This window comes from Ambystoma mexicanum, chromosome 12 (genome assembly GCF_040938575.1).
Source record: "Ambystoma mexicanum isolate Mex_15411 chromosome 12, UKY_AmexF1_1, whole genome shotgun sequence".
Lineage (NCBI taxonomy): Eukaryota > Metazoa > Chordata > Amphibia > Caudata > Ambystomatidae > Ambystoma > Ambystoma mexicanum.
In genome coordinates, this window is record NC_090936.1 from 30,173,096 (window position 1) to 30,194,678 (window position 21,583).

A 21,583-nucleotide genomic window follows, 5' to 3' on the forward strand; every position below is an offset into this window, starting at 1 on the left:
CTAGACGCGTGAGGGATCATGGGTACAGTGGACGTCACACTAGGGATAGTATTACTGGCACGCCCTGTGTCGATGCCCATTTTCGAGTTTCGAAAAACAAACTGTAATACTCTGCAGCTTCCACTAGATGTCGGCCTATGCACAGGATGTGAATCTAAGCAGATACAAGCATCAGAAATACGATTACGGTGAGTAATGTATCCCATATGTTAGGAGAGACTCAACCTGTGGGCGTTGTTGGTTTACTTAAACACCATTTGACCACCCATAGCCATGTTTATCCATATGGCGAATCCCACCTGCCATCTTCGGATCTCTTTGAAATAGCGCTGTAATGTCAGTTTTGGTGCTGTAGAGTGGCTGTCAGGGTTTTTTCAAAGCGGTCCACTGAGAGCTGATGGCTTAATTGTAGCTGCAAATGTGCTATCTTTCAAATTCCTTTTTTTTAATCAAGTCCTCCTTCATCCACTTGATATGTCTGTTCCTTGCACTAAAGTCCTGGTTAAACCAGCTTAGATAGAGCACACAGTTCTGACTTGTTGATAGGCATTTGACAGGCACTGCATTGCAACCTTTGCCATCTTATGGCCAAGTAGTACCACTATGCCATGCTTGGCAAATGCCTATCATATATCTACACAAAAGCCAGAACTTTTGGCTTTGCCACTGCTTGTTTTTCATTGTTATCCTGATGAACAACACTGATTTCTTTCCTGGTCTCTTAGAATATAAAAATGAACTGGTCTAAGTCTGTGCTTCTAAGTGTCAAAAGCATTATCAATTAATGGGATTTTGAATGGTGACCTTGGGCGATAAGTGTGGAAGTGTCCACAGTAACACTTTATTTTAGTCACTACAAAGCTCAAGACTCAACTTGACGCGTGTTCACTTTTCAAACATTCTATTGGGGGTAAGGTAAACTCTGTTGGGGTGACCATCGCAGCAAAGATCAACAACCTTTTGTCCAGAACACTTGACAAATGTTCACAGGCTTGATTATTGCAATAGTCTCCACCTGAATCTACCATCTTCCACTCTGCAACCGCTCCAGCTAATCCAGAATAGGGCAGCAAAACTTATCCTTGGCCTTAAACCCAGGGACCGCATCTCTCCTGCACTAAAAAGTCTTCGCTGGCTCCTGGTTGCTGCAAGGTCCCTCAGCATCATCCACAAGGCCGTTTGGGCCCGGGGACCACACTATCTTCAACTTTATCTTACAAAATACTACCCCTGTAGACCACTACGCTCCTTTGGCTCTAACTCTGTGTGTAAAGTGTTTTGCTAAACAGAGGGCAGGTGGTCGTTCGTTTTCCTCAGCTGGCTCCCTCCTATGGAACAGCCTCCCCCTGCGCCTTGAGCAAGATCTTCTTAAATTCCGGAAGCTCCATAAGACTCTCGTCTTTACATCCTACTTCCTTTCTTCTCTCCCATGCTAATCCCACAGTTGCCGTGATTGGTGTTCTGGGCCTTTATGCATCCTCAGGGCCCTGACCTCCTGACTCCTGCACCTAATCGGCACAGCTCCTGCCTATCTGCACATGCACTTCCATCCTTTGCCCCAGTGGTTCACACTTACCCCTCGTGGCTCCAGGCCGTGTAGCACCCCTAGCTCTTCATCTGTGGCTTACCCATGAGCTCAGACTCCACAGCACTGACCCACTGCCTTCTTCCTTACTGCACTTGCACGTTCTGAATACTCACAAGGCATAGTGGGTTTGTCCTGTTTTTCTCTCCCCCCCCACTGCTCTTGTATATTGTGTTTTTAATGTATTTTAATGTATTTCCCACTCCTGCTCCCTCCCTTACCCTGTGAAACAGTATTTTCTTATTGTATAAGAGCCTAACAAGCAAAAAATACAAAATAATAAACACCTTTGTCAAATTAGTGCAAACCTTCATGATGGACGCAGAACCTGCAAGACTCACACTACGATACTGTAATATCAACGTTTCTTGACCATACCCAATTTGATCAATTATCACCTGGTATTTGCATCTTATCTTGTCTATATAATGAGGTTAGAATTACAAACTATTTCTTTAATTGCGCCCACACACAGCAGCAACAAGAATGATGAGTCATAAAGGAACAGGATTCAGAACACTGCAACCATCTGTAAATGGCAACATTCCATTGATTTCCACTCATGCTCAGCTAACTACCTTGCTCTTGTTTCTCCTAACGTTCTAGTTATTTTGCTTAGTGTTGCCCTTTGGGAGCTCTTTTAGGGCATGGGGCTCTGTTTAGATGCCTTTGTGCCACTCCTCTTCTGGGTAGTAGGGGATTAATAAGAGATATGTGAGACCTGGGCGGTTTCTCTTTGGCGTTGGAGCAGATCTCCCCCTTTTCTGAAAAGCAGGTAATTCGCCTCATGCCCAGCCTTCGGTTTCCCTGTGTCAAACCGCAAGCGTTTGGTAAGTGCTCACTTATTGGGTTTTTGGTATCTGTTATTAAATTAGAAATTCTACGATTTAACAAGTTTAAATGTAAAGCTATAGAGTGGGTGCAAAGGGAAGAAGAGGTTTATTAACTTCTTTTGATAATTAAAGAATAATTTAAAAAACGAGGACACCTAGGAAAAGAGGGATGGTTTCCAGGGAAAAGGGAAGGCAAATATCGGCTATCCCCTTTTTCAATTCATGATTATAGTTGCTGGATCACAAATGGTTGCTCATTTTGCCCTCTAGATGTTTTGGACATCAAGGCCCAGCAGTGCTAGCAGGAAGGAAACATCTGGAGGGCCACTTAATGTATGACCTTGCAAGAAGATGGGAGAGTGGATGTGATCTGGGCATGTTAGAAGGGTAGCAAGAAGAAGGACATTGAAACTTACAGTTTCAAATAAGTCATCAATCTGGTTTATAGTGGTGGTTAAGACCAACAGAAAGATGGTAATCAGGCCCAATTGCCACTTCTACTGCATCCAATCCATTTTGTATAGTTGGAAAGAAAGGGAAATGCCTTCCATTAGGTCATCTTTGTCCACCTCATGATTTGCTTGGCTGTATTTATGCAGAATGAGATCCTCCACAGACGTTTTGTACTTCAGTTTGCTCTGACCTAGGAATGCTTTGAAGAAATGACACGCCTGTATCAGAATTGATTAATGAAGAACTAACACATGATGATTTTTTAAGGTTCCTGTAGACCAACACTTAAAAGGGATGAGTGGGGTTCCCCAAAAGTTCCATTTTATTGGATCTATTTAAACATTCTAATGCACTGATTTCGATTGTGATTTACTCCTGGAACTTGTAAGAACATTATGTTGCATGATTTGACCACATTTTGAGAACATTTTTATGGTAGTGTTTTAAGGGTATCATTTTATCAGATATGATGTTGAGGGATATGGTACTGTTCGACTTTGAGAAAAAAATGAAAAGATTTCAAAATTAATTGGTTTCAAGTCTTTTTTTGTTTACATTTCTAATAAATGTACTTTGGATACCATTTCATTGATCCTCAGAACCTCCCTAAACCATGTCATAATGTTCCTAGATCAGTGCTTCTTACTGTGCCAGTATGACTGCTGGACAACAATTCGCCTCTAAACCTAAACCATGTCAAACCTTGTTCCATTAACTTCATGATTGATTGGAAGGAATTGAAATAAAATCAAAATAGGAATGTCCAAACCCATAAAAACGCGTTGACCTTACCATTACTACGTTCTTATCTGGGTCAATTTAAATTGCAGTCTCTCCTAAAATACAAGGGGGTGAAGGAGGGAGAGATAAAGAACTGGTACCTGTCAACAAATACTTCCTGAGTCGAGGAAAGCCCCTAATCCTAATGCCCCCCCTCCATTCTCCTACAATATGCTTAAAACCACTTCTTGCTGTTAAATTACCCATACTGTCATCCAGTTATAACCATCAGGCTACATAGGACTCCAGAGCAGAGTTATGTTACTGTACCCCTTATCGTCTTGGGGGTTGGGCCTGCACACTATCCTCTTCAAAGAGAATGTACATCTTGTCCCATCTGCAAATGTAAAATGTTTCTCTGTACAGCAAGTAGATGCTAGAACAAAGGCTAGAGGTCTGCCCGCACTGGAACACCAAAAAGGACGTGCCATATCCCTTAAATGAAAGTGAATGCAGGAGAGGTGAGTGAGATACAAAAAGCCAATGAAAGATAGAAAGATTCCCAGTGAGTCCAGCAGTAGTGTGAAGTGGCTCAAGGAAGAGAGGGAGATATTTACAGAAGAAAATCTCTCTAACAGGAGCCTGTGTTGCAAATGCCAAATCTTCCTTAAGGTGAAGCTTTGCCTCTGCTGTTCCAAAAGAACTCTTTCAAGCTCATCCTCCATCTGATCTGGGAAGATCCGGGGCTATCCCAAGTGGGTGCCTCAATGGCTTTTCTGGAACCCAACGTGGTTTTTCCAGCTGTCTAAAAAGCTCATTTGGCTGTCTCTTTCATGGGACCCACCTTTGTCCATTCCTGTAAGTACTTTGTCCCTACCAACCTCTTCTGAAGGGCCAGGATCTTGGCAGCGTGCTGCTTTTGCTGTTCTGTCTCCTACCACCATGAGGGTAGTCTCCATGAGACTGCTCACCTAGTCTGTCATTGGAACCATCTTTTGTCCCCAAGGGATTTGTGTGCAGCCCTTGGATCAGGAACCAAAATTTTGACATGCAGAAAACCCAGTGTCTAAACTCTTAGCCTTTTTAACCTCTGTGGTGTCTTTGAATTGGTCACTTGTGCAAACCGTCAGTAATTGGGGGATCTGTGTACAGACTTTTACAGGTACCATCACCAATTCCACAATCTCTGCTTCAGTTCTTGTGCGTTGCCCATGCACCCTTCCTTCTTAAGACCTCTGGTAATTAAAGCAAGGTCTGGATCTCATCCTTTGGAGTCCTCCACTGTTGCCAGCCCGAATATTGCCTCCTCTACATATTGTCTTCATCTCATTCATTTCTGTGGACACACTTTTTCTAACTTATAAAACAGTTTAAAAGTATCAGAAAGTATTACCTACCTGTAATATTGGGTTGACTACTTGTATAGATATTATGATTTTTATGAGGGGTTTATGTGCTCTTTTAATTTCTTTTTAACAGAACTCTAAATGTTGTTGGTGTTGCTTTATTATAGCTAAAGTGTATATTTTCAGTAAAGTATTGTGTGCCTATGCGTGTACTAGCTGCGCCCTCCTAAGAATGCAGCTTGTCTTCCATACTATCCTTGTAAGACTAGAGTCACCTTGTGGACACCGTGCCTAACACTGCAAATTGGTTTTTGTAAGCCCTCACTAGAGGACACTTGCACAACCCCCTTAGCGTTAAGAAAGAGTGCCAATGAAGAGAACCTCATGGCTAAACGGAAGAAGAGTTACAATTGTGCAGGAGATCTGTTTAATGCACTTTTCAGTATGCTACTAATTTCGTTTTCTTTCCTAGATATTTTTCTTGTGGTATCTACATAGAAGTCGCTCTAATGAATACAACTTAAAAGATCATCAATTCTGTTTCCCAGCATTTAGAACCAGATGTTTTAATTAATATACTGTTGAACTATTGGAATACATCCCGCCTTGTATATATGTGTATTTTATCATTTATTTCACAGGCATTTACAAGTGGGTTAAGAAGATACCTGCAGTATTATCGAGCATGTGTTTTATCCACGCCACCAACATTGAGCATTTTGACTATCAGCTTTGTCTTCAGAAAACTGGGGCGCCAACTAAGGTAACCTGTATCTTATATTATAATCATTTGTTTTGTGTGTACAGCTGCCACACGTGGCGTTATAGTGCTTAGAAATAACAGGCAGATGCATAACCATATGTAGGTACGTCAGATAAAGAGTAAATAAGAGGTCTTTAGTGCTTACCTATATACTAGGCGATTACCCCTAGACCAGATAAAGAAATTAAGAGCATTCCACAGTTTGGTTACAAGCACCCGCAATCTTATGTTTTTCATCCCTATGTCTCTTAAACTTCCAAGGTAGAAAGAAAAATAGGAAAGAAAAACAAAAAGATAGATCAGGATGGTGCAATTAAAGTATGTACCTGAGAAACATGGAGTGTAGGTCCTAGAATGGGATCCTGCAATGCCTAGTGCTTATTAGAGAGAAAGAGAGAGACTTGAATTTAACCCTTTACTTTCCAGAAAACAACACACTATAAGGATGTTGCTGAGGCAAGGGAAATGTGATCCCTCCTTAACCGTAATAGAGGTCATGCTACAGTGTTCTACAGACCCTGCTAGTGGTGCATATGATGCACATGGTGCAAGTCTCAAATATGGGCCAGTTAGGGCATCACTAAGGACAAAATGGCCACTTCATGGGGAAACATATAACAAGGAGAGGATCATTCTAAGAATCTGTACTATAAAGGGGTTATGGTTTCAGAGGATCTGCCCAAGACTACAGAGGTAAATAGAATGTAATCTGCCACTTCGCTAGCAGAGTCCTCAGGAGGTGTGCCTGGCATACACTGACCCTGTAGTCTGCTGACAAATGGGCCATAATGAAAGACTTAATGGGGATTTTACGGAATCTATTGGCACAAATCAGCTTCAGCCCTGACGTCTTGAAATGTAGGGGCTGAAGACAGATCGAATGGTCAGCCAGATTTACTTTGGTGTACATAAGATAGACATGCTCAATGGAAATCGGGTCAAAATGAATCGGAGTTGCAGTGGAGAAGCCCTTGTAATGAAGTAGAGAAGTCCTAGACACCTTGTCTTGAATGCCATCATGCATTTATTCCAAAATCTTGCAAGGAGTCACATTTTAGCTGAGCAGGAGGCATCGCAGATAATGGATTCCTTTATACACTGATAACATTGCAAAGTTCCCTTTCGTGATCTTCAGCAACATTTAGTCTTTTATAAATGTATTCCTTCTTAGCATTGTGTGCTGGAGACCTAACAAGGCCTTCATTGTTTTTTCGTTGTAAATGCCAGGGTCGTATGTGCATGGCCTCCACTGTAGTTCTATAACTATGTTTGCTTTTTTCTTGTGCAAACATGACAGTACACCGATTTGGTGAGGGCCGTCTTCTGTAGTCACTTTCGCATTTGTCTGCACCAAACTGAAGACGTCTCACACTTTTCTGAGAGGACATCAGTGATGAATTGGAAGCTATATTGATTGTCTTGTAGAATATTGACAAAAGGGTCCTTGCCCAATTTGTTGTAGGCTCTTTTATTTTAAACCCCAGTTTAAGACTATTTAGAATTCATTAGGTAGTGGTCCAACCAGCTTATTGGAATTTGTGGAACTGCTGCTAGATCCAGTCTAGATAGTCTGCATATCAAATCCAGGGTATGTGCCTTAAGATGCATTAGTCATTTGGCCTATTGTTGGAGTTCAAGGCCCTGGAGGTTGAAGGACAGCACTTGTGCTGAAGTGCTATTAGCTCTTTGCACAAACATTTATGTTGCCTAAAATAGTAAAAGAGGTGTGACCAGTTATCACCTAAGAAATCAGTCATGGGCATGGAATAAATTAGAGGATGGCTGGGAAGCAATATATTGACGTGAAATGTTTCATAATGTGCATTTCAGAGTAGTTCCACTTTTTCTAGGTTAGAGAAAAGCAGAAGGGTTACAACAGTCTACTTTTATGAGATATATATAGAGAGAGCTCTTGTAGTCATTTGGAACGAAATCATTTAAAATTGGCATCCAATTTTCAGAAAGCCACGATTCCTTAAGGAAGAGCAGCTCAAGCCCATGACCCATAGTTAAGTCAATGTGGTGGGCACTTTAGTGCAGACCAGTGTTGTGGACTGGTGTACTCTGAGGCTAATGAAAAGCCATTCATCGTATCAATACCCCCCTAGAATGCCCTTTATATGATATTTCGGGGACCCACCTGAGCTGTCCCAGTCTCCCCATTACATCAGAGTCTTCAGGCATCCTCTCAGGGCAAGCTCAGGAGATGGTAGTGTTTGGAAGTGAAGGAATGTGCCCTGCGGTGTAACATTTAGAGGGTTTTTAAGATAGAGGGGGTAGGAACCTAGAAACCATTGAAAATTAGCATCTGGAAAAGCTCCACAGAATATTGCATTCACGGGTACCTGAGCACCTGCTTTGACCTCAGTTTGTGAATCGGTAGAGCTGGATTCCCTGGTACATGCACTGCAAGTGAGCACGCCTGGGGGCAGATCGCAAACCGAAGTCTTAAGCAGTCCGAGCAACCACTAGGACAGGAAAGAAGATGAGCCTGGTGCACGTAGTGTTACATCCATTATAGGCAGTGAGGACAATCCTGGGGCACACTGGCAGCCGGAATGCCTGGATGCCCAGTACCATGACACAGATGTCTGATCCCAAGATCATGAACTGGATGTATGAGACTGCAGGGTGGGGACCAAATTAATTAATTCACTTAGGAAAAAACAAAACTGATGAACGTTGGTGTCTGTTAGACGATCCTCTGCACATCAGAACACTGCTAACACCTCCACAACACCTTCCCCGGGTTCCCACACTACTCCCCCCAGGTTTCGAGACTCACGTGATTTGGTTGCCCCAAAAGACCGAAAGCTCCGTACCAGGTACAATGTACGTGCCCGGTTGCAACCCTTCCTGCATTGGCAGTTGCCATGGAGAGCACACAGCAGAAGGGGCGGCAGAACGCTTCTGCATGGAACAGTCATCCGCTCACGTGATTCAGAGCGGCGTTTCCCACGTGACGATGGAAGATGTCATGTGACCCGGAAGCGCACAGTACTTAACGCTTGATGCACGGAGCATTCACCGCTTCTCAGCTGTCTTTCTGGTTTACTTTGACTTTGGATCACTCACCTGAACTCCCTCGGATTACCCTTTGTACCTTTGCTTGGAACTGTTGACTTATCGCTGAACCTCGGCACGTCCCTCACCTGCCTTCGGATCATCCCTTTGAACTTTGTTTGTCTTCATTACGCCATTGCCCTTTGGGGACTCACGCCACGCCTCCAGCCCTTGGTTCAGGTGGGCTGTCCTGTATCCACGTGTGACTCCGGTCCCCGTTGTTCTGGGGACTGCCTTTCATCTGAGTCTCGAACCTCCCTCACTAGGTCTCCCGGGTTTTCCAACCACCGGATAGGTAAGATTATTCAGATCCTGTGATTATTGTATTCTATTGTATTTGCCTAGTACTTAACCCCGTTCTTTCTGTAGCAGCATCGGTGTTCCTGAGGTTCCGTGGATCCGGGGAAGCAACATCTCCCACCTGTGGCTCCAAAGGTTGCACAGCGGGGTTATTTTGGTTCCCCTGTGTGTCACTTGGGGACAGAAGTCTCAACGTTCTACACGACACTCAAGTCAGAACAGACTGAGAAGCCGTATAGTCGTGTTGAACAACGCAGGGGTCCACGGAAGAACCCATAGCTGCTTTAGTACAGGCAATTACAATATTAAGGGCAGATATGGCCGCCGCAAACACCGTGATTCACCAAAGGTTAGATTCCATACAGAGTGTCCAGCATTCCCTCCCTGCAGACTCTGAATTCGGGGATGCTGCTGCTCCAGCCATGCCTCCTCCAGTGGCAAGTACCCCAGCCCCAACCCCTGTGGTCCTTCCAGCCCCTTCTCCCCTGGCTGCTCCTGAACGTTACCAAGGCGACCCCAAGAAGTTCAGGACCTTCATCAATCAGTGCAAGTTACACTTCCTGTGCAGACCTCTGGCCTTCCCCAACTCCACTGCTAAAGCGGCCTTTACCCTGTCTCACCTGGCCGGAACGGCTGCCGCTTGGGCTAATCCTTTACTGGAGAACAATAGCCCGGTTCTCTATGATTTTGACCTGCTAGTTACCGAGATGTCCCGGGTCTTCGACACCCGACACAAGGCACAATCCAGGGATCTGGAGCTGTTAGAACTAACCCAGGGTAGAGGGGCCTTGATAGACTACATCACCCGCTTCAACCAGTTGGTCGCCGAGACATCATGGCCAGAAAGCATGCGGGCGGTCGTCTTCTATAGAGGGTTGAGTAATCCAATGAAGGATGCCTTATCAGTGGTCCCCTCCGTGCCCACTCAGTATCAAGAACTAGTGGATCTTGCCCTGCAGGTAGATGTCGCTCAGAGCGCAGGGCTGAGTTGGGTTTTTCCCACCCTACAGCGGTCAATACTCCCGCCTCCAGCACTGAGGAACCCATGCAAGTGGGAGGGTTACATAGTCCCATCACGACATCCGAGAGAGAACGTAGATGGGTGGATAATGCATGTTTTTATTGTGGCATCACGGGACACTATGTTAAGGAATGCCCCTGACGTCCCTAGAAGTCCCAGGTTTTTCAGACAGCTCGACCCTAGACCCGGAGACCAGGTCGAGCTTCCAGTCCTCATCTCCGGGTGCCTCTACTGCTTTCCCTCGTGTTCAGCCCATCTCTGTACAGGCCACTCTTTGTCCCTCTGCGGGTATCTCCCACGCAGTCACTATCATCACTGACTCTGGTGCCACGGGGAACTACGTAGACATTGCCTTAGCCCATTCTCTCAATCTGCCTTTAGTGGTGAAAACCCGACCCAAACCAGTTCAGGCTGTAGACGGCACTGCCCTGGTCTCTGGTCCCGTAAGGCACCAAACTGCCCCCCTCTTATTGACTATACAAGATATTCACACAGAGACGCTAAGTTTTGACCTGATTACCACACCCCAGTTCGGTATCATATTAGGGTTACCCTGGTTGCGTGAGCACAATCCTCTCATTAATTGGCAAACAGGCACGGTCCTCTTTGAGTCAGATATCTGCCAGAACTATTGTCTCCCAGCCCATCAGGAAGCAGATACTCCATCACGGGCCCTGGGAGCTCTCCCTCATCTCACATTGAATGACGGTGGATCAATGGTCGTGGATTCCCATACTGTTGGAGGGGTGGTTAGCGGAATTCCCCCAGAGTACAAGGCATTCGAATCAGTGTTCGATCGCGGTTCCTCCGAGGTGCTTCCCCCACACCGGCCATATGACTGCCCGATTGAACTAATCCCGGGCTCTGCCATTCCTTCGGGCAGGATCTATTCTCTGTCCCCCTCGGAAGAACAGGCTCTGAAGCAGTATGTCCAGAACGCCCTACGACTAGGCCACATCCGCCCCTCTACTTCACCAGCTGCAAGCCCAATTTTCTTCGTTCCAAAGAAAGAGGGGGACCTACGTCCTTGCGTGGAGTACTGGCGTCTTAATGCCATCACGAAAAAGGACAGGTATCCAATCCCTTTGATCACCCCTCTCCTGGACCGCTTATCCCATGCCTCCGTTTTTACCAATCTGGACCTTCGGGGCGCGTACAACCTAGTGCGCGACCGCGAGGGCGATGAGTGGAAAACTGCCTTTTGCACCAGTTACGGGTTGTACGAATACCTAGTCATGCCCTTCGGCCTATGCAACGCCCCGGCCACATTCCAGCGTTTTATGAATGACATATTCAGGGACATTCTGGACGTGTACATGGTTGTTTATCTGGACGACATCCTGATCTTTTCGCGAGATCTTGATGACCACGTGCAGCATGTCCGGGAGGTCTTATCCCGTCTAAGGAAACATTTGCTGTTTGCTAAACCCGAGAAATGACAGTTCCATAAAACGTCTGTTGAGTTTCTGGGCTTCCACATCACCCCTGGGGCCCTGTCCATGAACGAATCCAAGGTGAGGGCGGTCCTAGAATGGCCTATACCTCAGACGCTCAAGGTCTTGCAGGCCTTTTTGGGTTTCGCCAACTTCTACAGGCGCTTTATTTCGTCCTTTTCGACAATTGTGGCCCCACTCACGGCTCTGACTAGCCCTCAGGTACCCTATCAGTGGCAGAAGGAACATCAGGAATCCTTCGAGGCTCTGAAGACCGCTTTCACCACCGCACCGATCCTTCAGCACCCCAATCCCGACCTCCCATTCATAGTCGAGGCGGACGCCTCTTCCTTCGCCCTCGGTGCGGTGTTGTGTCAGACCTGTCCGGCCACGGGCAGGTTGCACCCGGTGGCATATCACTCCCACAAGTTTTCCAGTACTGAGGCCCATTATACTGTAACGGAGAAGGAACTTCTGGCTGTCATGGACGCCTTTCGTGTTTGGCGCCATCATCTCCTGGGGGCTAGGCATCCAATAACTGTCTACTCCGATCATCAGAACCTGCAGGACTTGGCCTCCCTGAAGTGCATCAGCAGCAGACAGGTCCGATGGCATCTCTTCTTTTCCGCCTTTGACTTTCACATCACTCATCGTCCTGGGGTCACTCATGGAAAAGCGGATGCCTTGTCACGCTCTCCGGGTGGGGTCTCATTGCCAACCTTCCCTGATACTGTTCTAGGCAAGAGTCACGTGATCTGTCTTTGTACTCCCTCTCTCTCATTGTTGGATTCTGTGCGAGCATGGACGAGCAGTCACTCTGACCAGCTGCGAGATTGGGATCCGGTATATTGTGACGGCTTGCCTTTCGTGCATGATCGTTTGTTTCTTCCCACGCCCGACACCCGTAACTTGGCCCTTGAATGGTCTCATGATGCCCCCTTTAACGCCCATCCCGGCCAGGAGCGTACCATGGATCTCCTAAAGCACTGGTGCTGGTGGCCCTCTATGAAGCGCGACGTGGAATGTTATGTCAACTCCTGCTCTGTTTCCGCTCAAGCCAAACACCAAAGGGGCCGCCCAATTGGCCTGCTGCTTCCGCTACCGGTACCCCCAAGACCTTGGCACACACTGACTATGGATTTCGTGACCGATCTCCCCAGGGTGCAAGGTTTTGATACCATCTGGGTGGTGGTGGATACATTCACCAAAATGGCTCGCTTTGTCCCCTGTAAGGGGATCCCTTCGGCCCCGGTCCTGGCTGACTTGTTTTCCGAATCTGTTTTCTCGTTGTTTGGGCTCCCTTCTGTCCTCATCTCTGACCGAGGGTCTCAGTTCACGTCTCGTTTTTGGAGAGCTTTAATGAAGCTGCTTGGCATCGATACCAGGTACTCCTCGGCCTATCACCCCGAGACTGATGGGCAGACAGAGAGGACGAACCAATCTATGGAGCAGTATCTCCGGTGCCTTATCTTACAGCAGCAGTCCTCCTGGTTGAGTGTTTTACGGCTTGCTGAGTTCGCCTACAACAACGCGGCTCACTCTGCTACGGGTCTCTCTCCTTTCTACGCCCTCTATGACCAGCACCCCAAGGTCTTGCCCGTCCCTGACGCTTCTGTCTCTTTGAATCCTGTGGCCACAGCTTGTCTTAGGGATCTGTCTGCTGTTCATGCTCGTACTCTGGTCCACCTTACTGAAGCAAAGGCCTCCATGAAGTCCCGTGCTGATGGCAAACGCTTGGCCGCTCCTCCCCTTGCGGTGGGTTCCCGGGTGTGGTTGTCTTCCCGTCACCTTCGCCTGGTTGGTTGTCGGAAACTTCTGCCTCGCTTTGTTGGGCTGTATGTGATCTCCCAGGAAGTGAATCCAGTGGCTTTTCGCCTGGTTCTCCAAAGCTCTTGGCGCATCCATCCCGTTTTTCATGTCTGCCTTCTCAAGCCTTGCCCTGATTCCTCCCGTCTCCGTGCCCCGGTGGCCCCGGTGTCCCTGGCCTCCCCTGATGTCTTTGAGGTGTTGGCTATTCTGGGTTCCCGTTGGTTTAGGGGTGGGCTCCAGTATTTGGTGGACTGGATGGGTTATGGCCTGGAGGAGCGCTCTTGGGTTTCCGCCCTGGACGTTAACGCTCCTCGGTTGGTGTCCCAGTTCCATCGGGATCACCCGTCCTGCCCACGGGGTTGTGGGCCGTTGGGGGGGGGAGGGCTATGTTAGACGATCCTCTGCACATCAGAACACTGCTAACATCTCCACAACACCTTCCCCAGGTTCCCACACTACTCCCCCCCCCCCCCCAGGTTTCAAGACTCACGTGATTTGGTTGCCCCAAAGGTCCGAAAGCTCCGTACCAGGTACAATGTACGTGCCCGGTTGCAACCTTTCCTGCATTGGCAGTTGCAATGGAGAGCACACAGCAGAAGGGGCGGCAGAACGCTTCCGCATCGAACAGTCATCCGCTCACGTGATTCAGAGCGGCGTTTCCCACGTGACGATGGAAGACGTCACGTGACCCGGAAGCACACAGTACTTAACGCTTGATGCACGGAGCACTCACCGCGTCTCAGCTGTCTTTCGACTCTGTTTGGCGCTACGTCTGGACTTTGCTCTTCTGGTTTACTTTGATTTTGGATCACTCTCCTGGACTCCCTCGGATTACCCTTTGTACCTTTGCTTGGAACTGTTGACTTATCGCTGAACCTCGGCCCGTCCCTCACCTGCCTTCGGATCATCCCTTTGAACTTTGTCTTCATTACGCTATTGCCCTTTGGGGACTCACGCCACGCCTCCAGCCCTTGGTTCAGGTGGGCTGTCCTGTATCCACGTGTGACTCCGGTCCCCGTTGTTCTGGGGACTGCCTTTCATCTGAGTCTCGAACCTCCCTCACTAGGTCTCCCGGGTTTTCCAACCACCGGATAGGTAAGATTATTCAGATCCTGTGATTATTGTATTCTATTGTATTTGCCTGGTACTTAACCATGTTCTTTCTGTAGCAGCATCGGTGTTCCTGAGGTTCCATGGATCCGGGGAAGCAACATCTCCCACCTGTGGCTCCAAAGGTCGCACAGCGGGGTTATTTTGGTTTCCCTGTGTGTCACTTGGGGACAGAGGTCTCAACGCTCTACACGACACTCAAGTCAGAACAGTGTCAAACAAGGAATGGTGCATACAGAGTCAATGGTGCTGATTAGGTTTTGCTAATCACACAACCCTAGCCTAAAGCTGATACAGACCCGTCCTAGCACATAGAACAATTAATGCCACAGCCAAGATTATAAAAGGAGGCAGCAGCAGGACAATAGTGTGGGTGTTAGCATAGTGTTCCAGAGAGTTGTTGTTAATGCATTGAGAGGCGTAGGAGGGTTCGTCCTTATTTTCTGTTAATTAAAGGTTTATGCATGCCAACAAGCATGACACTTTTCTCCCTGGGTAGAATTTGTCACCCAGTGTGTGGGGGTATTCCGCTCCTTCTCTCTGTGTGCCTATCAGCAATTGGGCCCTGAGATCCTCTCCAGGAACCTCAACTCAAGGACCTTCAAGGGAAGACTGGTTCTTTGACTGGTTTCAGTAGTTGATGTACTCAGGACCAATGAGGCAATATATTTTAAGACCATCATGAAAGAAGTGCTGATCCCTGCTCCTTAGCCAGTGGACCCTCGGATCCAACCCACAACACCTTATATAGTGACAGCAGAGGCCCCAGTGCCTCGTCCTCCAGTGGGGGACACAGGCTCACAACCCAAGGTAACCGGTTCCTCCTGTCCTTTTGATGGATTCACCTCCCTCTCTTCCCCCTGGACCTCCAAACGATGATAAAGCGATGGACCAGGCTGGCTATTGGAAGAGGGCGAGGAAGTGTCCTTGTCCGTCAAAGCATTCCATGACAGGGTAAAAGTGTCAGGTCAAGGCTGGAACTTCCTGCTGGAGTGATGCTGGCCCACCAGACCCCACAAGTCTGCCCGCCCAACAGTCTCTTAGCAGATATAACTACCAAGCTGGCAACCCCAAGGGGAATTTGAAAAAATAACAAACACAGATCTTCACTACACCCTCTGCTCCTGCATCCTTCCTGGACTGGGTATGCTTGTATTCGCTTGAATTCACAAAGTACAAATGTCGTGTAGACCTAAAAAGCAATCACAGTAGAAGCTGTTACTTTCCCCTTGTCTCCCTTCCCACTGTTACCTTATCTTCTTGCCCTCCTTGACCCTTTAATACCTGCAGCCTGTGCTTGCTGTGCTGATAGGTTTTCCTTAATAGTGAACAGTAGTATCAAAAAAGTCTTATTAATATATTCTTGATAGCTACATCTCTCTGCTCTTCACCCTTTTTCTCCACTGAATCACTTAAGAGTTCAATAGCAATTGTTCTTGTCTGTGCTGCTGCGCAAATACAGATTCACCTGTTGCTCAGATACTTTAGAGTATTCAGTTCGAGCTGTTCGAGAGCCAGTTACAGTCTGCTCACTGCCCTGTGAACTTTCAGTGTCTGCCTTCGTAGCCCTAGTACAGATGAGATTAACTGAAATACTTGCAGCACCCTTCTAAAAACTGTTTGTGCTCTGCAGGTAGTTATTGACTCTTTCACCGTTTATGCTGCTTTGGGTTACTATATTCCTTGTTTCAGTGTTCCTTAACTGTTTTCGCCGAAACCTTGACTTACTGAAGAGATCCGTGTGTCGTAGGAAGGAATCAGCTGTTCGTCGGAAATAATAGGTAAGCAAAGGAATACGTAGCATGGCACGTATGTGCGCGTCAGTAGGTGCTTTCCTCAAACGAGCCCGAAACAGAACAACGCGATGCGCGTATGAGAGTTGTGATCTTACAAACACACGTTAGTATTTTGTTATTACAGTATCTGAGTTAGGAGATTAGGAGATCAGCACCGCACCCCGTCAGAATTGATCCGCACGCCTTATTAGTTAGTTAGTCTCGAGTGATTCGAAACGTACTGAAAACCTCAAAAGATTCACGCGCACATCAGCAATGACTTGTGCGCCCTTCAGCTACTGCTGTCTGTAAAAGTCTTTTACGAATTGCATTTCATAAACTTTAAACACAACGTGTGTCTTCCAACTACACACTGAACGGTGTTCAAACAACTAAAATCTGTATATGCGCAAATTTACTTAATTATTCTTAAAAACTAGAGCTGGGAGATTATTGGCACTTAGCTTTCTTCATCTGTACACAGCTTTCTTTATCTGTACACTCTTCCTTGATAGACCTTAACTGCTGCTTCAGTTTCTGGTAGATTCTCTTTCTCTCACTAATTTTTCTGGTAAGAAATTCTTTGAACTTAAACTTAAGTATTGCTGTACTGTAAGACTGCGACCTGTTCCCTTGAAAACTAGAATGAAAGGCAGTTTAGAACTCCCAGTGGAATTCCAAACTACCTCATAGTCAGACTCCTCCAATCACTGCTGCTGAACTGAGGTTCCATCTTGCCTTGGGGAAACAAAGACCTCCTGCAAGCTTCAATAAGGAAAGATTTCATAGTCCCTATCCATAACCCATACAAACTGCAACAAACTACTGATCACCACTCCTTAACCTCCTTTTAAAGTTTTTAAGGCGCGTCCATATAAATGGATACCTAACTGGACCTTTAAAGTGTGTGCCTTTATATGGAAACCTTGCAGTGCACCATGGGATCCTGACAGGAAGGCCCTGTGGAGTATATGGGGTTTCCAGTTTCAGAAAATTCACAGGTGGACCAATGAGTCTTTTCATCAGTCCTTTCGAGGAAGGCCACAGAGAGGTCAGGTATACACTTTCAGCCGGTCATGATGAGGGAAGCCTTGAAAATCTGTCAAAATGCAGCCTCGATTCAGCCCGTGGCAAAAAGAGTGGATATGAGGTACAGGTAGTTCCCAGGGGAGAAACTGTCCATGATGAGCCACCCTCCAGCTCACTCCACGATAGTGACGGCTTTACTTTTTGCTAAGAGCAGACATCATCTTCCTCTTCACAGAACCTTCTAGGGTGGGATGACCACCTCCTGGGCAGTCCATGGACCATGGAAGAAAGTTAATCAAAACTCTGCCCTGACATTTTAGGCAGGCTGATGCCAAAGCTGTCATGGCAGCAGCCAACCTCGAGTTCTTCAAAGAACTGGGCGACTATGCCTCACTCCTCTCTCCTGAATATCAAGCGGGGTACCGCTCAGGTGTTACAGAAGCTCACCAAGTAGTGTAGGATCTCATGGGGGCCTCCATTTACCACATGGACACTGATGCTAGGGATATGGCTGTAGGTATGTTTCTTAGGCTGCAGGTGCTGCTCAAAGCCACCAGGTTACAATCGAATGTCCAAGAGTGAATCATGGACATACCCTTTCATGGAGTGGAACTTTTCAGCCCAGTGTGAGGAGTTAGGATTGATCGTCGGAGACAAGTTTGCCATGTTTTTGGTTGAAGACTGAAAATAAAAGGGGTTGGGAAAAGATCCCTCTGACCCTGCTCTAAGTGGAATTTCTCCATTTAAATAAAAACGAAGGATCTGCCTGTGTCAGGATGTCAAAAACAAAACTGTCCTGTTTACAAAGTTCTATTCTGACCCTCACACTACAAACATAACTCTAAGGTGAAAAAGGGAAATGTCTTAAACGTTGAGTGGTTTTAGAAAAGTATTCATAAAGGAAAAATAAATGACTTGAACAGAGGTTCCTCAAGTATAAAGTTCTTAGTTCTTGAGGGTAACTCCCTTTCCCTGGATTCTTCTTTACTCACAACAGTTCTTTGGGCCTCTCTTGGCCAACTATAACACTGTTTGATTTCACAATTCTGGTTTCTTTCAATACACCTGGTATTTCTCTCTATCAGGTGGTGTTGCCTCTTCTTTCTTGTTTAACACAATCCTTTTCAATTGCCTTGTATACTCCTCTTCCAGGACTTCTTTTTCACACACTTAAAATTGCCTGGTGTACTCACCTACCAGGATGTCTGATTCACACACTTGAGATTGCCTGGTGTACTCTGCTGCCAGGACGTCTGATTCACACACTTGAAATTGCCTGGTTTACTCTCCTGCCAGGGCTTCTGGTTTTCACACACGTGTGACTGCCTGGTATACTCTTCTGCCAGGACTTCAAATGTCCACATACTTGTGACTGCCTGGTATACTCCCCTGCCAGGACTTCTGTTCATACAGTCTTTTTGCCCGCTCCCCACGTTTCTTGAACATAGTATTGGAGAATGCATCCTCCTGATATATCATCTTCTTTCTACTTATTAAGTATTTGCACTGTGTACATTTACACATTAGAACAGGGTTTATTTGTGACTTAAGTTCCTTTTTTTTCAATATGTCCATGTCTCTTCTCTCTGTCAGGTAAGTGACTTTCAATTGTTGGCTGATACGCCCGGTGTCCACGCTGCCTCTAGGAGGACTCACCGATTTTTATAGGCATTGATATCTTCTCTTACGGTTGGCTGATGAAAGATTTCCATCTGCCTCCTTCTCGCGGCTGGTTTTTCTTTGTTCGCCTGTCCTCCGCGGCTACCACTCGACAGGTCTGCTGTCGTCTTGGCTCTGGTAAGTGAAATGCTGCTTTCCTTTGTCTGCGAACGCCAAGGAGTTCCTCACCGGCTCCTGGCGTTCCCACAGAGTCTCTTGGCTCAGCAGTTTTTCCTCCATTGGTGAGCCACCTAGCTCCACGATGCCGGTCCCAGCTTTTTGGATCTCTGCTGCTCGTAGAGAGGAGACAACTCTATCTCGCCAGTCGCCACAGCAGCTCTCTTGAATTCTCTGTTTGGGCTGCTTACATTTTCAGAGGGACAGGTGTGTGCCAGAAAACACTAAGGTGTTTGCTGGGCTTGCAGTCACTTTTGCTCCACATTGCTCGATCCCTCTTCTTCTTCGTCCTAGTATTTTGAGATTTCTGGGAACAGAAGTCCATTGTTAACAATGGACCCAGGAATTTGGATGTGCATTTTTAAAAGGTTTTGATGATAAGTCTGTTCAAATTGATTGACATGTGGAATTCAAAAAAGTGATTTCATCAGATTGGCAAGGCAGACCAAAGTTGGAAGGTTGGTCCATAGTTTTGATAAAAGGGTTTTCCCTGCTCTTCGTAGGAAAGGGAGTAGATGCATAATAATAGGCTGTGAGGGTGTCAGACGTCAGGAGGTTATTTTCAAGGAAAAATTGGGGATACCATGTCTCACCCGATCGAGTCATAACATCTTGCCGGAGGCTGTCTCCTCCCATGTGATCTTCCCTCATATAGCCGCCCACAGGATCAGGATGCAACTTCCATCCCCCGGCCACATGGGAGGAGGTTACCGCCGGGGGATCAGTGATGACTCCGTCGGATTCATTGCACCAGATACAGATGATGAGCTGAATGAAATCAAAAATATTGTGCAAACAGCAAAGTCTTTAGCATCCCTAACCAAGCCACCTGCAAAGCCATGGTCGTTGGGCCTTCAGAGACATTCATTCACTGCCAAGAATTCAGGATGGTTTAGAGGTTTCCACAACCACTGGAGTAGGCAAGGGAGATCTCTGAGCTTGAAACATGCATGCCTGTCTCCCTGAGGGTTCTTCTCCCAGCACTCCCCTGCTCAAGAATCAAGCAGTATAGGTGGTGTGAGGGTATGTCCATGGCTCACAAGCAGGACAAGTGCACCATTGTTTTGCTCAATGAAGGACAATTACCTGCAACAGCTGGTCCCTGTTGGTGGTGCACAAGAGCTATCTCCTACCTCTTCCTCCCAATACTCCACGCCCCCCCTTCCTTAAAAAGGGGCTCAGACTCCCTTTCGCAGGAGCTATCCAAAGTGCTCATCTTAGAAGCATTAGAGAGCCTGCCTCCCTCGGAGGAGGGTTGAATGTTTTATTCAAGATTATTCATGGTTGCAAAGAAAAAGAAGGCCTCTGGACAGTGCTAGATTTTTCCCCCTTCAGTCTTCTCTTACCCCAAGAAGAGTTCAAGATGATTATGCCCTCTTCAATCTGAAGATCTCTTTAGCCGGGCGGCTGACTGGTAGCTGTGGATCTGCAAGACACATATTTACATATCTCCACTAAAGCCCACCTGCAAACCCTGAGCAGCATACAAGGTAACCATAAGGGAAAAGAAAAAGATCCACCTCAGGAAGAGGTGGAAATCATTAACTGAAGCATGTATGAAAAATGATTCTAGCACCTTTTGGAAACTCTTGGCCGGTGATACCACAAACTCATCAGACGAACTACGGTGTATTATCTCCCCTGACACCTGTTGCAGCTATTTCTGATCTTATGTAAGGCCGAAGAGAGCAACAAGGACACGTTTCAAGACCCTGTGAGTGCAGACCCCTTGGATAAGGTATCCCTGGAGGAGCTGACTACAGCAATCGGTACGATGAAAAGCGGGAAAGCCCCTGGACCAGATTGTATAAGCATTGATTTATACAAAGACAAGCCAACTGTTTGGGGTCCAGTACTAAGTAGGGTGTTTGATGCTATTATTGAATTGGGAATAATGCCAGCTACGTGGCAGGAGGCTGTCATAGTACCCATTTATTAAGAAAAGTGGGGAGGGAGATGTCAGGAAACTATCAACCTATCCTCCTCCTTGACGGGACAGGAAAAATTCTATGCAAAAGCTATTCTCGAACATTTACAGAAATGGTCTGTATCAGAAGGTATCTTGAGTACACTATACGCTGGCTTCCAAGATGGTATGGGTACAGTGGAACAATGTTTTCGGTTAGATCTCTTAGTGAAAAAGCACACAATCCTCTGCAACAGCAAGTTGTATGCAATCTTTGTGGACCTCTGAACCGCCTTCAACTCCTTCTCACGAAACAAACTTTGGTCAATGCTAGTGGTTTATAACATTCCACCAGCCCTACTTGGTATAATCCAAGGCCTATACAAGGACAGTAAAGCTGCTGTGTGCTGTGGTGTGGGAGACAAATGCACAGAGTAATTTGCGGTACAACAAGGCGTGAGACAGGGGTTCATACTGGCCCCACCCCTCTTCTGCTTTTACATCAATGGATTAATAGAGTAGCTGGTGGCCAACAGTGTGGATTCACCCAAGATGGGTAACTTGCACTACCCAGCACTATTTTCTGCGGAATACGCTGTGC

General features: G+C 46.6%; 1 protein-coding gene across 1 annotated transcript in view; it reads left to right on the top strand.

Annotated features, from left to right (window-relative positions):
- TUBGCP6 (tubulin gamma complex component 6) overlaps positions 1 to 21,583 on the top strand; it is a 728,796-nt gene that overhangs the window by 215,465 nt on the left and 491,748 nt on the right. The window contains exon 6 of the mRNA XM_069627853.1: positions 5,579 to 5,700. Within this exon, the coding sequence (XP_069483954.1) occupies positions 5,579 to 5,700 (122 nt within the window). The remainder of the gene's footprint in view (positions 1 to 5,578; positions 5,701 to 21,583) is intronic.